Source organism: Papaver somniferum, chromosome 2, assembly GCF_003573695.1.
Source record: "Papaver somniferum cultivar HN1 chromosome 2, ASM357369v1, whole genome shotgun sequence".
NCBI lineage: Eukaryota > Viridiplantae > Streptophyta > Magnoliopsida > Ranunculales > Papaveraceae > Papaver > Papaver somniferum.
In genome coordinates, this window is record NC_039359.1 from 14116812 (window position 1) to 14131579 (window position 14768).

Consider the following 14768-nt stretch of genomic DNA (forward strand, 5'->3'; position numbering starts at 1 on the left):
CTTCACCGTTGAGCTCATTCTGTGATTCTCTATTAGTAAAGCGATGAATCCGATACGTGACTACTAATTAAACTAAAACGATGCGACAATAAGTGAGGATCACGCCCACTAAAGCGATGAATCCGATACATGACTACTAGAACTCAAAAATTATAGCCGTTAGATCACAATAGTTTTCAGCCGTCCAGATTCAGCCGTTGGCGTTTTTATGGAAAACGCGACGCATTTAGGAAAAACGCTGGCGTGTGAAATACAACGGGCGGTGGAAGCACAAGCACCAGCACATTTGGCTCACGCGTCAGCATTTGTGCCAAGCTCGCCCGATCTTATGAAAAACGCTACATTTCCATCTCACTCAACAAACCAACAAATTGTACATCTTTTTTTTTTTTTTTCATGTTTGTTGAGTCCATAGTGGGATCAAAATCAATAAATCCTTGTTTTGTTGTGTCCATGGGAACTGGGTCAACAATGAAGCATGTCACAGGCCGTACCATGGAGGAGAGTTTGCCAGTGTCAAATAACTAACATACTCCTGAAATCGTTTGGCCAAGTCTAGTTTCTATCTTTTTCTATCTTCAAGTAAAGATTGAGTGAAGCAAATCGCTCGGCAGGGAGCTGGGAATGCTGTTCTACGGCTTCTTTTATGTGTAAGATGTTCCATAGGGCAAGTACTTTCAAAAAACCCAAAAACCATTAACCTTCAGAGTTCAGAGTGAAAAAAAAACCTGGAACTCATTCCATATAAATTCCCAAAGAAAAGTATTATCCAACACATTGATTTTTAGCTTACAAACTATATTAACTAAATTTTGAATGGAACACCAAAAGCAAAATATCTAACAGAAGAAAATAAACTACGAGGCCCTGTAAAAATTGGGGCATCAGTAATCTATCAGTGTACAATTTTCTGCTTTTCCTGTGATTTCGTTTTATTTCGGACACTTCAGAGATATATACAGTGGAAAATAAAGGTGAATTATACTTAGATTAAGATTTGCGACTTAGCAGCGCGACGAGAACACTTCTTCCTGGATGTGTTGGTCAATGCGCAGATGCATGTTTCAAGGAGCTCTAAATCCTCGTTCCAAGTCAATAACGAAGCCATTTCTGGGTTCTCCAAGAGCATCTTCGATGTTAAGTAGCCAGCAATTGTCCATGTCTGGTATAATCGGGACTGCTTACCAATGAATTTTCCAGTTCGAGTGTCATAGTATTCTGGCCATTTGTCCTCCGAGATTCTCTTTTCAGCTAGAGCTACTGCCTTCTCTGCTAAACCTGGCCTCCCCATTTTAATGCAGGCCAATGTGAACTGAAAGACAGAGCAAAATGTGAAAACCTAAGATGCGAAATCATATAAAATATGCTAAAAGCACCTCAGACTTCAATTTTGACAATAAGATCCATCATACCTGCCACATGAGTGTTGGCCAAGATCCTCCATTATGGTATGACCAAGGTCTACAACAATCAATATCAGAGAAATTAGGTTGTGTTCCCACTCAGGAGAAAAAAATTGAAAATACTTAAATGAAACTACAGATACAGTGAAGAAAACACTTACGTATTCTTTGGGTCACTACCAGTGATTATCCGCCATTCATCATACTCCAAAGCAGGGTAGCATATCTTAAGAGGCATATGACCGATAAGGTCTTCCCACTTGTCCTCCATCAGGTTTAGAATACCTTGGTTCTGTCTTGGAGTACCCAAAGATGAGATGATAGACCAAAGGTTACCTAGTGTGAAGAACCTGAAATCCATATGAGCAGGCTGAAGATTACCAATAAGATAACCACCTCTATCAGGGATCCAATCAACCAGCCAACATGGAATTTGGTCAGGATATATGTTGAACTTGTTGATGGCGTCTGTAGAGTATTCTTCAGTCTTATAGCGGTATATCTCATTGATCTTCTTCATATCCACCCAATAATACTCTCTGATATGAAAAGACAATGCACTTAGTCTGTTATTGACTGCACGGACAAGATTCTTGGATCCGTCATCAACTGTCAACATCTCTCGGGAGCTCCTTAGAGCTGAGTAGAATAAGGCCTGTGAAATGAAGCATTGTCAATTTATATGATATGCACAACGATGATTAAGGCCTGTGAAATGAAGCATTGTCAATTTATATGATATGCACAACGATGATTAAGGCCTGTGAAATGAAGCATTGTCAATTTATAAATGCAGACTAGGTACGATTATAGCTAAAAATGTTACCCAGCCTCAGACCAGAGCTATTATAATGTAAATTCTTTCTCAAATCTTGTCCAAAATATATGGTTTCTCATGGACTGAAAACATATATCTTGAGTAATCGATTATACAATTAAAATAGAACAGAATTACTATCTCATGTTTTTTCATAGTTACTACTCTCAGTTGGTATTGTGTTGTCAGCTAACAGAAAAGATGTGCAAGTAAAAGGATACAGCGAAAAACACATTCCTCCAGCTTCTTCCAACAAAAGCAGAATAAAAGGAACACCAGTGCAGCAAATAAAGCAAAATAAACTAAACTAGTAATCACCTGGATCTCAAGGGGGTGGCCATGGATACCCATTCTTCGATCTATCATGCAGGAGCCATCAGTGACTAACAGGGTAGGGAACATATCAAAACCATCGGTTAGACATAAATTCAAAATCAGTTTTATTCCTGTCTGGATATCCACTCTTTCTTGCAACGAGTAGTCACCAGTGATCTTTCCATAAGCTCGCAGCAAAATAATCCACCATAACCCTGTTATGGGAATCAAAAAGTGAATAACAACATTTAGCATTTTACCCATTTCAACTAATATCTAATACTTACACAGCCAAAACCAACATGGTTGGACTTAGGCAATATAGTCATTCCTTATAGTTTACACATTTCAACAAATATCCAATACTTACACAGTCAAAACAAACTGGGATGACTTGAGCAATATAAACATTCCTAATAGTTTGTCAAATAACATGCAATATGTGATCATAAATAAACAAGAACGAAGTGTGATTTATTGACAATTACATGTTAGTATAGGTATGTTACTTTACTAACCAGAATCAACAGGCGCAACACGACCAATAGCAGATTCACCAAAATCAGGATCCAAGACCTCCTCAGTTGTTCCGGCATTTCCATCAAGTGGCACCGTTCTAACTTTAAAGCTTGCTGGCATCAACCCTTGCCCAGGGCTATAGCAATCCACCGTTTTTTCCCAACTCTGAACAACACATTACAAAAACATTCAAAGTTACTACACTTCAGAGCTTCACCAATCACTTACAATTAAGAACCATAACATGCAAGAGAGGAATATGAAAAACATTAGGATTAAAATTACCTGCAATTGCAAAGTGTGAAGAAGGAAATTCCTAACAATTTCTCCATCTCCTTTAAGTAAAAAGGCAAGCGCAGATGGAACGAAATCGCGTATAAAGACTTGATCATAATTCAATGGTACTTTATCATTAGGATTATTAGCTGCAACAGTACCAACTGGACTATTACAATATTCTACTACTGATTCCCTTAATAAATCCCATGCTTCCTTTTCAATTTCCGACAAGTCTCTTTTCCTAAAATTCTTTACATTCTCTGTATTTTGTACACTACTATTATCTAAACTAGGGTTCTGCTTTTCTTCTGCTTCTTCTATAATGACCTGTTTATCCTTCACTTCTACATCTTCTGCTAATGGCTTGTTCAGATTGATCCCACCATGAATGTAAATTCTCTCAAAACCTTTCTCATTAACATGCCCCTCAACTGAAGAAGAAGTTGAATTGTGTCTAATATCAGAAGCAACATTTGTAATTACAGAAAACCCCCTAAACCTATTAACATTGCAACAATTTGAAAAAACCCTAGATTGTCCTCCCCAACTTGAATTGGAGATTGGTTTTTGAAAAATTAAACGCTTGATACCAACAATCTGTTGATGATGATTATGATCAGAACAACTATGTAATTTCCGATAAGATCTTAAAACTGAAGATGGATTCTGAGATTTGGGTATTGAGAATCCAAAAAAGGATGATGTTTTTGAACAACAACTGATTAGGATTTTACAGCATGGTTTCATGGTTGAAATTCCCATTGGATTCATGATTAATTCAATGAAATTCTGAATCAAAAAAACAAAAAAAAATCTGTTTTGATTAAAAACTGAAAACAGATTTATGAAAGTGGAAAGATTGTTTCTATAAATAAAAAAGAGAAATAATCAATTAAAATATGCAACGTTTCTATAATTGGAGAACAAGGAACAAATAATTTCTCAAAGTGGGAAAGAAGAAAAGATTTATGAAGCCTGCCTGTTAAGACGGTGTCTGATACTAAGATGTTGGAAATGGAAATTAATCGCTGAATAGTTGGGAGGGGTTTTTAGAGGTGGATCGATGTCTTTATAAAGGCTGAAAAGGCCGTTGTTGGGTAAGGAAATGGAGTGCGGATAATATAGAACATCCAAAATTACAAAATTAACCTTTTGGTGGATGTCGTGGTGGTGGTGTAGGACAAGTTAGGATTTGACGTGGACTTATGGGGTAGAGAGCCGTAGAGGTGTTTGATTTTTTCAAATTTGATGTCAAGTTCGTGTCCATTTGTTTTGAAAAATGATTTCAAGCAAGCTCGCCAGGATTGGTCATGTTTTATTTGGGATTGCAATTGTAAATTTCAAAGCGCAAGCTTACTGGTGAATGGGGAAGGATTGCAGTTTGTAAAATTACAAAACGCAGCTCACCGGCCAGACTGTTGAAGGCACATTGAAACCATGTAAGGGAACACGCACGAGGTGTAACAGAAGGGTATTACAGTAACTAAAAATAGCTACCCCTCAATAGTCTACACGTTTTAAGTATTAAGAGGTGCATGATCTAACAAGTCAAGAAAGTCGGTTGGTGGTCAGTTAAAGACGTTGGTACTGCGAAAATCGAGGATATGATATCTTTACTTTTCTTCCTGAGTCCTGACAAAAATAAAATCAAGGACACCTCCAAAAATATAGGTGTCCTCTAGTACAAAATACATTCCAAGATATGTGCTGTACTGTGTATAACACCTTGCGTCTTGAATTCACAAATTCAACATGGTAAAGTGATTCGGTTGTTGAATTGAGAATGAATGGATAATGTCATAACGATACGAAGCTTCTGCAGAAGTTATCTCAAGCCAGACATAATGTTCATTGCAAGTGTTTCCATAGAGAATAGACGGACTCACAAATCTGAGAAACTAACGGTCAATTTCCTGCATTTGGATTGTTGTTCCCGGATGACCAAAAAAAAAAACTAGATGTAATTTTACCCTTTGGGCCGTTGTTCCTCGAAATTCCGAAGGTAGACGATTCATATTTCCCCAAAGTAGAGTATTTGAAAACTTCTTTAGTCGTGGAGGGATCCATTTTGAAGTCTTCCTCTTATCTCAAAATATCTTATGATTCTTATCCACTAACGTTTTAGTACTGATTTAGAGTGTAACCGGTTATAGGGGCGGCATGGTTTATTAGAGGGGCGGCAGTGTGATACTAATGTCCCTCTAGTTGGTTAGGAGATATTCTATAAGGGGTGTAAATTAACTAGATTACCCTTTCTATTTTTTAACCTAAATCAAAGCAAAAATTGAAAATTTGTTTTCTTTCTTCTTCTCTACTCCTCCTCCCATCAACCGTAACCTCCATTAAAACTCAAAATTTCATCGTCTTCGATTAACCGACGATTCGAAAATTAATCAAGTGTAGTGTAATGACTTATATGAGGTATGTTTTGAAAACCCAGTTACGATTTGGTTTATTTTGTTCGATTTAAGTTTAATTTCTATCAAAAATTAGGGTTTGAGATGAAAATTGAAATTTCTGGGTTTATGTGAGTTACGGTTGATTTTAACTCAATTACGAACCGTAACTGGATATTTTGATGTTGTTACGGTTGGTAATAGTTCAATTACCAACCGTATGTTCTTATATCTGAGAATTTTCTTCAGTTACAGTTGGTAACCATTTTAGTTTACGAAACGTAACTGAGTTACGGTTGGTATCGAGCATTTAGTTACCAACCGTAACTGGTTTTACAATTGGGTTTTCTTCAAATTTAACAAGTTACGGTTGGTAGTTCATCTTTTACGAACCCTAACTTCGATTTACGGTTGGTTATGAGCAAAATTCCAACCGTAATTAGCTTTGAAAATGTAAAAAAAATTGAATTTTTTACGTACTTTAGATAACTTTGAGCAACAAAAAGCTAGTTGGGACTAATTTAAAAGTATACCCGGTCATTTTCAGGTCATGGTTCTTCATTTTGTTGGTTAATTTCTTCAATTGATTGAGATTGACCTTCTTCTCTAAACTTTTTTTCTTTTCTTTTTAACTCTAAAAATCTGATTTTGGTTTTGATTTTGAGTTAATATAAGTGAAATTAATCATTAACATTAAACTTGATTATCATCACTAAACTAGGTTATCAATTATGAGGATTAATTTGTCATTTCCAGTATTTTTTTTTTTATAAGAGACACTTGAATGATTATGTAATGACCTTTTTTGTCCTATTAAAATGCCGCTCCTCTAATAAACTATGTCACCCCTATAAGAGTTACTTTAGAATCAAAGAGGAAGTGTCCTTTTTTGAGATGGGTAGGCAAGGAATTCAGGAAATGTCTATCTTTTGTTAATGAGAATGTATATAGCTTGTCTCAACATTTCAGGACCATAAACCTAACTTTCACATGAGTTGGTATTTAATAAATCTATAACATGATTAAACCTAAGAACTCGATGATAATAGCAAGCATGTGAGGAGGAGCTATTAGATAGAAAAATGGATAAGAATTAGATATTTGGTAAGAGTCAATGACATGGCATGGCTTTTGTTGATCCACCAAACTATTTAAATGGATGCTATTTTACATCCACCCATGATTAGCCACTTGTTTTTGAACTGAATTTAGATTTTGCGCTTCGTCACCACGTTCTTGCACTTTTTCTAATCACACTACTGTCGCCCTCTTCTACGTCTTAGTCCTAGGAGCCACATAACGGAATAACATTTGCCTCATTTTCTATTGGTGTCAGATGCCGGCTATTCAGAGTTAATAGGCATGGTGAATCGCATTACCCTCAACTTTTTTATGTGTGCTATTGATTTGTTTGAATGAATCTAATCGAACAAACTTATCCAATTTGATGCAGTTACGAGTTGCGACCCCATGGCTTCAGGCAAAGTACTTATGAAGTGCCATAATGCATGCAACAACTGGCCATCCTCTTTCTTGTTTCAAGTTGAAACGTTGGCGTTGGCAGCAACTTATTGCTTGCACTACTCGTTGTTGCTCAGGACTATGGCACCCTAGACAAGTCATTCAATTTCTTCCGCAAGGCGAGCTACCTTTTTTACTTTTCCTCATGTGATTCCATAGAACGTTTTACACATTACGCTTAAGACGACATTGACATGAGATACGACAATGGCGTTCTAGATAACAAATTTTAAAGGTCCACGTTTGAGCAAAGAACAGAAATATCAAAGATACGTCACACATTCTTTTTTGTCTTAACATTAACCAAATCAATTAGTACTTTTTTTATTTTGAAGGCATCAAAGATTTTCAGAAACAAACTAAAGCCATCAAGAGCACCTTCCTTGCTCTTGGCGATTAATTGAAGGAAATACATATGGAATTTATAGAGTCTGGCTCGTGAGCCAAGCGTCTCCATCGATATAGTATGGTCCGATGAACGGCTTTGCCTCATGGTCGCTCAACAATCTTGCCCACTGCACTCTCCCCGTGGCATTTGCACCTGGGCCACTGCATTTGTATTCTCCATAGTACACACTCCTGATTAAAATGCCAAAATTAGTAAGTACAATAGTAATCAGTTAGAATGTCAGTCGGCTCAATCATAAGAACATTACATCACCCTTTTAGAGAGAACCCCATTTCTGTAGACATTGTAGGAGCATATCAATAATTATAAGATTCTCATATAGGGAAAATGAAATTCTATAAATATCTTAAAATAAAGATATTAAAAGGCCTAAAAAAGAAAAAAAATCAACTCAAACTCTTTAAATTGGTGTGGACTTCAACAATTATAGGATTCGAATCTGCGGTCGAAGGGAGCATTCCAACCACCAGAACACTTGGTGATTGGCAACCCATTGATAGATTGGAATTAATGATTTAACACATAACAATGTACTAGTACACAAAGGGTGCAAATAGGGTTGCACAACCAGTGCGTATAGTTTGTTGGCCTATAATGAGTTAGGAAAAAAAAAACTCGAAAAATATACTTTTGATGGGTTTGGTATGAAGGCAGTAAATGGTTGAAAATAATGCACAATCTCTATCTAAGTCCGGAAAACAACATACTAGATGACCGCTGCCACGGTGGGGAGGCCGGCCGACAAAAAAGAAAAGTACTGTTGCAATTGGATTGTCAAAGAAAATTTGTGCCTAAAATGAAAATATCACTTTTCTTGAAACAGAGAGAGCACATCGTTTTATTAGTTGCAAAAGAAAATTACTTGATGCATAAACCAAAATATGGTTACATAAAGTTTATGTATTCTTTGTGGTAGTTTGCATAATGGATATACACTTATTTTCGAATATGCCTAAATACTCGTATGAAAAAATTTGTTTTGGTCTATTCAAGTTAGACCTCCATATAAGAATACTTTTTTGTGATCCCTGGGATATTCTTATACATGGGTTTTAGTGTATTTGATTTTTATGAAATCTTTTTGCTTTGAGGTTTCTTTGAAAACTTATTTTCAGTACAGTGATATTTGATTTTTACGGCGGATTTCCTCTCAAAAGAAGCCTCAAAGAGCAATATGGCGGGAGTCTAAATCAATTCTCCACCTCAAACAACTAATAAGTTTGTTATCAAATGATTGTCAGGTGTGTCTTACCCTCGGCTACTTAGTTTTGAGTAGTTGTTGCTAGCCTTAAGGCATAATATAAAAAAAAAAAAAAGTATTTGCTTTTTATGAAGTCTTTCTGCTTTAAGGTTTCTTTTTTGGAGCATTGAAACATTGAATTAATTCAATTTTTGGTTGGAGAAAAAATTGGTAGGTGATGGGAGATTTGATCCCAGGACATCTGGGAGTGGTAACAGCAATCAGACCATCGAGCTATACTCCATTTGTTTTTATGATGGTACGTATTATCCGTAGAATTCATAGTCAAACTATGTCAAAGAAAGATATTTATGTGCCGAATTTTATGTCGCGCATTTTTCCCGAATCACGCATAGTTGACCGAATTTTCGCCGCACGACGAATTGCTAACTAAGCTTAGGTGCTCCCCTCCTCATGGATAGGTTCAAAATAAAAACCGTTGCTCCAATTTTAAAAAGAATGGAAGCAAAATCGAAAGGCTCGAAAGGCATAGTTCTTTCACAACCCAGTAGATCAGTTCTAAATAGAGCAGTTCTTTGGAGTACACCAATATTCCAAATGGGATGTTTTATCCTACCCAAAAAAAAACCAATAAAATAAATAAAAATTCAAAGAGATTTCTGATGGGCTAACGATTTGGAGGTTAAAACTTTTTATCCAAAAACTGGGCCAAGTATTTGTAAACCAATTCGAAAAGGAGGTTTAGGATTTCGATATGCTCATAAATTTAATCTTGCAATGTTAAGGCATAGAGGAGTGGAGATTGAACGTGATTTGTGTGTTTTCTATAGTTCTGAAAGAGAAACAACGGATCATATGTTCTTGCATTGTCCTTACTCGTTTGAAATTTGGAACTATTTCATCAAAGCTTTCCAGATCTAGTGGCCAATGCCGAGGTCACTCTAGAGTTGTTTGAAGCTTGGAATATAAATTTTTGGAGAGGTAGAGGTAAATTAGTATGGGAGATCATCCACTATACAATTTGTTGGAGATTATGGAAGGAAAGAAACGAGAGAGTTTTTGGAGCTAGAAAGAAGGAGGCGAATGAGATTATTGATCTTATCAAACAACTTGTAGTTGTGTGGTCTTGTGATTTCGATACTTTTAAGTTTGTCTCTCCTAGTATTATTTGGAGCAATTGGAAGATTCTTATGGTTGTGTAATTCCCTTTGCTTTGTGTAAAGGTTTCTTCTTTTTAATATAACCCTTTTCTTCGAAAATAAATAAATTGATCTTGCAATGTTAGCTAAAATAGCTTGGAGACTAATTAAGGAAACAAATGCTCTATGGGTTACAAAACCAAATCTAAATATTTTAGGAATAAGTTCCCTCCTAGAATTAAAACACCAAAAAATTGCTCTTGGATCGATCTGGAAGTATATCTCCCAAGGAACAAATAGATGTGGATACCTTCGTGTTCCATTTCGTATATAATATTCACGCTTTCGATAAAAAATTGAGTATACGAATTTGATTTATATTCTCGGATATTTGATATTTCAAATGTGATTATGAACAGTCCTATTAACATCTTTACATTTATTTTCCAGTGAATGCATAGACCGTTAGACGTCACATGTCCATCGTCCGCCTTATTTTATGTTTTTTTTTTTAAAATTACAAACACCTACTTTTGTGGCAAGAGCATAAATTATACTCCCTTCGAATCTAAATAATAAATGTTGCCCCATAATAATTAGCACTTTTTCTTTCTATGTGGCATATTTTTAAATCGTACTCCAAATTCCAATTAAAGTAGATGATTTAGTAATTATGTTTATACTCGTCATGTAGTTTTAAAAAAAAAAGCTTTGTAATGATATAAAGCTTATAAACAATCGTTTTTTAATTAGTTCGAAAGATGTGTCATTTCTAAGTTTCGTTACACTGTTAAACATGACTGGAAAAATCGAAGAAATAACTTAAAAAATCATCGTTATCTTTAGCTTCCTTGAAAGTTATGTAAATAAGAAAGAAAAAAAATGACTGGCTTGAGATGGAAAAAGTACAAGTCTAAACCATCTAAATTGAGAAACATCAAGTGGTGTGATGGATCTCATGTTCCTTTTCATAGGGGAGGTTGACCTTCGAGCCTTATAATTTCCAAAAGAATTCCCAAATGAAGAATTTATGAAGTGATCTAGAGGCCACCATTTTATTCTATCACGAAAAAAAAATAGCCGCAGTAATTGAAAATAGTTGAATGCCAATACTCAAAGAAGACCTTCATATGGGATATAAATTATAAAGACTCCAAACCATCGAATATAAAATAATAGCAAAAGGTTTAGATGTTTAGTCCTTCTAAAAATCCAAACCAAAAGATAACAAGTTCATAATATTGCATGATCCGCGCTATCGCTTATATTTCAAATTCGTGTTGATGCTTCAAACCTAACACCGTGTGATTGGAGTTAAACTTTCATACCAGGATCCAAGGTATTTTCATAGAAAAGAAAAAAAATCGGTTTTTGAGGTGTTTTTTTATCATTCTGCGTACTTTTAAACAATGATTATCTCTTATAAATATATTTCTTAAGTCATTCTTTTCTAAGTTAAAAGTAAAACTTAACTTTATTTGAAAGGATACCACCATCAAATAAGAGGGTAACCGCGAATTCATAACAATTCCTGAAAGGATCAAAACACACATTCACTTGCAAATCGAATGAGAGATTAAGTGAAAGAGTATTTTTAAGAAAGTGAGAAAGTGAGAAATGCAGACTAAAAAGCTTAACATCGGCTGCTTGAGAAGAGAATTTCACTTGGACCGCCTATCATTAGTCTCCCAAGTATATATTTTTGTTATTTTAATAATAAAATCATTACATAACCCGCGTCAAAGAGTTTTAAAATAATTAAAAAAAACTCCATAAATACTTGAGAGGCCGATCCAAGCAGACGAAAATCAACCTCTTAATCTTCACTGTGACACACTCTTTCGCATTAACAATTGTATGGATGAGTTTAGGTAATTGGATGAGTTTTCTTATTCTGTAGTAGCACCTAATTTGAACTTTTTTGATCAAACTCCTTCGTTTTGAATAAACGTTCTCATTCGATAGCCCTTTCTCTGAGCCACTAATATGGGGTTACAACACCAAGCGTGTGTTGTGCAACAAATATTGAGGTGTCTTACGTGTCGGTGGTGAAAAAAATTAAAAATACTTGCCTTAAGGTATTCCTCATGTACTTTCCTAGAATACAAGAACATTTTCCAGCTGGATTCTTTTTTCCACGGACCTTAACAACAAAACATTTATGAAAATCTAAGTCCACTTATGAAAACCCAATGTTTAGGAATATAACTGTCACTTTTTTTTTTTTTTTTACTTTTATTAAAACCTTTTGGGATACAACGATGGTCTTAAACATACAATATTATATGAACCCGTTGGAAAATATGTTAAACTAGAGGATGAAAACACACAAAGATTCTGTGTAACTCATATCTCAAGGATTTTTCGATTCTTTTAACAATAATTCGATGCTTCGCAAATAATTTGCAAGTATAATAGGTTAATGAATTAGGCCTTCAGGATTCAGTGAAACCCAAACACCGTAATTGAATTCAAGGATTGTTATTCCTTGACCCGACCAAAAACACATTTTTTAGAGTTTCTCATGATGCTATTAATAAAAGGAAAGCAATAAGTTTTATCTCTTTTCAAGAGAAACAAATATCACTATTTAAAAAGGATTTTATGTTCAGTGGAGATGTCTCTTCATTTCTAATGGACACTTTCAGGAGGCATTAATAAAGGTTATTGACAGAGACGCGTCTATTCGAATTTCAACCGGATTTAAATTAGGTTTCCAAATGGAACGATAATCCATATGTTTTGAAGATATCCAACATGACCAAAATTGACAACAATACCATTTAAGTGATCCGACTGTCATGATCGGTTAGATCTATTTGTCCTATTTAGAATGGTACCCAAGCTAGGAATGGCTCTCAAACTGTTTTCTTTTTGAAATCAATGATTTTCTTGTGTTCTTTGGGCTTTGTCGGCACAACTTTAGTTTAGGTTTACCAAGCAGCTATAACTTAGGTGGGCTTGAGAATTTCGCATTTGCAAAAATTCGCTAGATACTAACCAAGCACTCGAGCAGTGCCTCAATAAATTGTCCTAAAATGTTTACATACCTTTCACGATTTTGATCTCCCCAATCATTCCAGCCTTGAGAAAGCACAACTTTGTCCATGAAAGTGTAAGAAAATATAACGCGCGAACGATCACCCCACGCTCTCCCCAAGTATAGAAGGCCACTACCAGTTACTACACTGTCTTTAAAGGAGAACCCACTTGACAATGATGAATTTGTTCTCTTTTGGGCCGTCATTGATGCTACCTTTGTTGCTACTGAGTTCAAATAGCAAGTCTACAACAGTGTACCCAAAACAAAATTCTTATCAACTTTAAATCAGGCCATTCCCCGGAGGTTGTCATGAACAAAAAAAAAAATCGTTACCTCATATAAGGATCTACCGTAACCGAAAATGAAGTCTACAGATCCTTGAATGAAGCAATTCTTGAAATAGTGAAGTCCTTTATGATCATAAAGAGTGTCTTGATACCCATAGAAGGTACAATTGTAGAATGCAGCTTTGTTTCCGGATATGCGAAGAGCTACTGCTTGCTCTGCTAGTGTTCCAGTCACATGTGGAACTGTGTTCTACATAACAAAATTACACCCATATGTGAACGAATGGTCCTACCAAATTTCACTGGCAGAACCAACTGGTAAGCAGTTTGTATATTTGACAGGCTACTTTTCTCTTCCAAAGAGTGCGACTGAATAGAATCCGAGTAAGACAACACTAGGACTAAGCTGTTTGAGCTTTTCATTTGTTTTTTTTATAGTCACGGAACATCTACATCATGTTGCATTGTTAGATAGGAAAGATTTTCAACTTCAATTAAAAACTGGAAAATAAATAAACACAGAAAATATGAATTATTACCTCAAATATTACGTTGATGGCCACAAAATAGTCAGAGTTAACCGCGACCGTAGCACTATGAAATGTTGTCAATGGCCTTCCGTCATCTCCTATCGTTGATGCAGTGTCGTTTCCGGTTATGGTAGGTGGGTTCTGAGAATCCCCCATGAAAGTTATGAAAGGCTTTGCTAGAGGGACAACAATTTTCTCCCTAAGCAGTATGATGCAACAACATGAAACAGTCGGAGTTTTCAATGCTTCATTTCTGGAACCAAAATCATTAATTTGCAAGAAACATAAACTTAATATGTGCATATATAGATATACCTGTAAAGACCTGGTTTGATATCCAAAATGGTTCTTCTTGTATTGTTTACAGGAATAGAATCAATAGCCTCTCTGATAGATGCGAAATCACAACTTCCATCCTGACTAACACACATCCTCACTGTGCGCAAGTCAGCCCTCCTTAGCTTTGAGTCGACAACACTTCTACCGCTTCTTTTCCGGTGACCAGCGGTAACCATTCCCTGTTTTGTTTCCCAAGTAGTACTAGTCTTTTTCTTATGGTTTTCGACATTCCACGATACCCATTTCTCGTAATCATCGTTTTGTCTCTCTAGATTACTGCGGCTGCTACTCCATGACAATGAGCTTAAAGAGAGAATGCAGAGAGAAAGTAGAAAGATGGAGATGTGGATTGGAGTACTGGAGAAACCAGCCATGGAATTAGAGTGTTTTCAGAGATGAGTGGAAATGTGAGAGAAAGAGGGTTTGATAATGAGAAAATAATGGAAGGGGAATGGGTGATTTTATATTAGATAATGTAAATTAATTACAAACTCTTTATAAGAACAAATCTTCATTAAATAAATCTATTTCCGTCAAGTTAGTGCATTGTTACTTCATATATTGCGATTT

At 35.7% G+C, this 14768-nt stretch overlaps 2 protein-coding genes across 3 annotated transcripts; both read right to left on the reverse strand.

The window, feature by feature from the left end:
* Positions 1–716: 716 nt before the first annotated feature.
* LOC113346960 (alkaline/neutral invertase A, mitochondrial-like) lies at positions 717–4104 on the reverse strand. Its single transcript, XM_026590521.1, has 6 exons — positions 3340–4104; positions 3054–3219; positions 2539–2750; positions 1565–2058; positions 1413–1461; positions 717–1312 (listed from the first exon to the last, which is right to left on the reverse strand). Exons 1-6 carry the CDS (start codon positions 4102–4104, stop codon positions 986–988), a joined length of 2013 nt encoding a protein of 670 aa, XP_026446306.1. The 3' UTR covers positions 717–985.
* A 3392-nt stretch (positions 4105–7496) lies between these two features.
* On the reverse strand, positions 7497–14768 carry LOC113346961 (probable pectinesterase 53). Of its 2 annotated transcripts, XM_026590523.1 has the most exons (6): positions 14175–14768; positions 13869–14058; positions 13376–13579; positions 13050–13285; positions 11473–11530; positions 7512–7829 (listed from the first exon to the last, which is right to left on the reverse strand). In XM_026590523.1, the coding sequence occupies exons 1-6, from the start codon at positions 14570–14572 to the stop codon at positions 7740–7742; spliced, it is 1176 nt and encodes a 391-aa protein (XP_026446308.1). In that variant the 5' UTR covers positions 14573–14768; the 3' UTR covers positions 7512–7739. The 2 variants fall into 2 exon arrangements, with proteins under 2 accessions (XP_026446307.1, XP_026446308.1); XM_026590522.1 differs by lacking the exon at positions 11473–11530 and having other exon boundaries at positions 7497–7829; positions 14175–14758.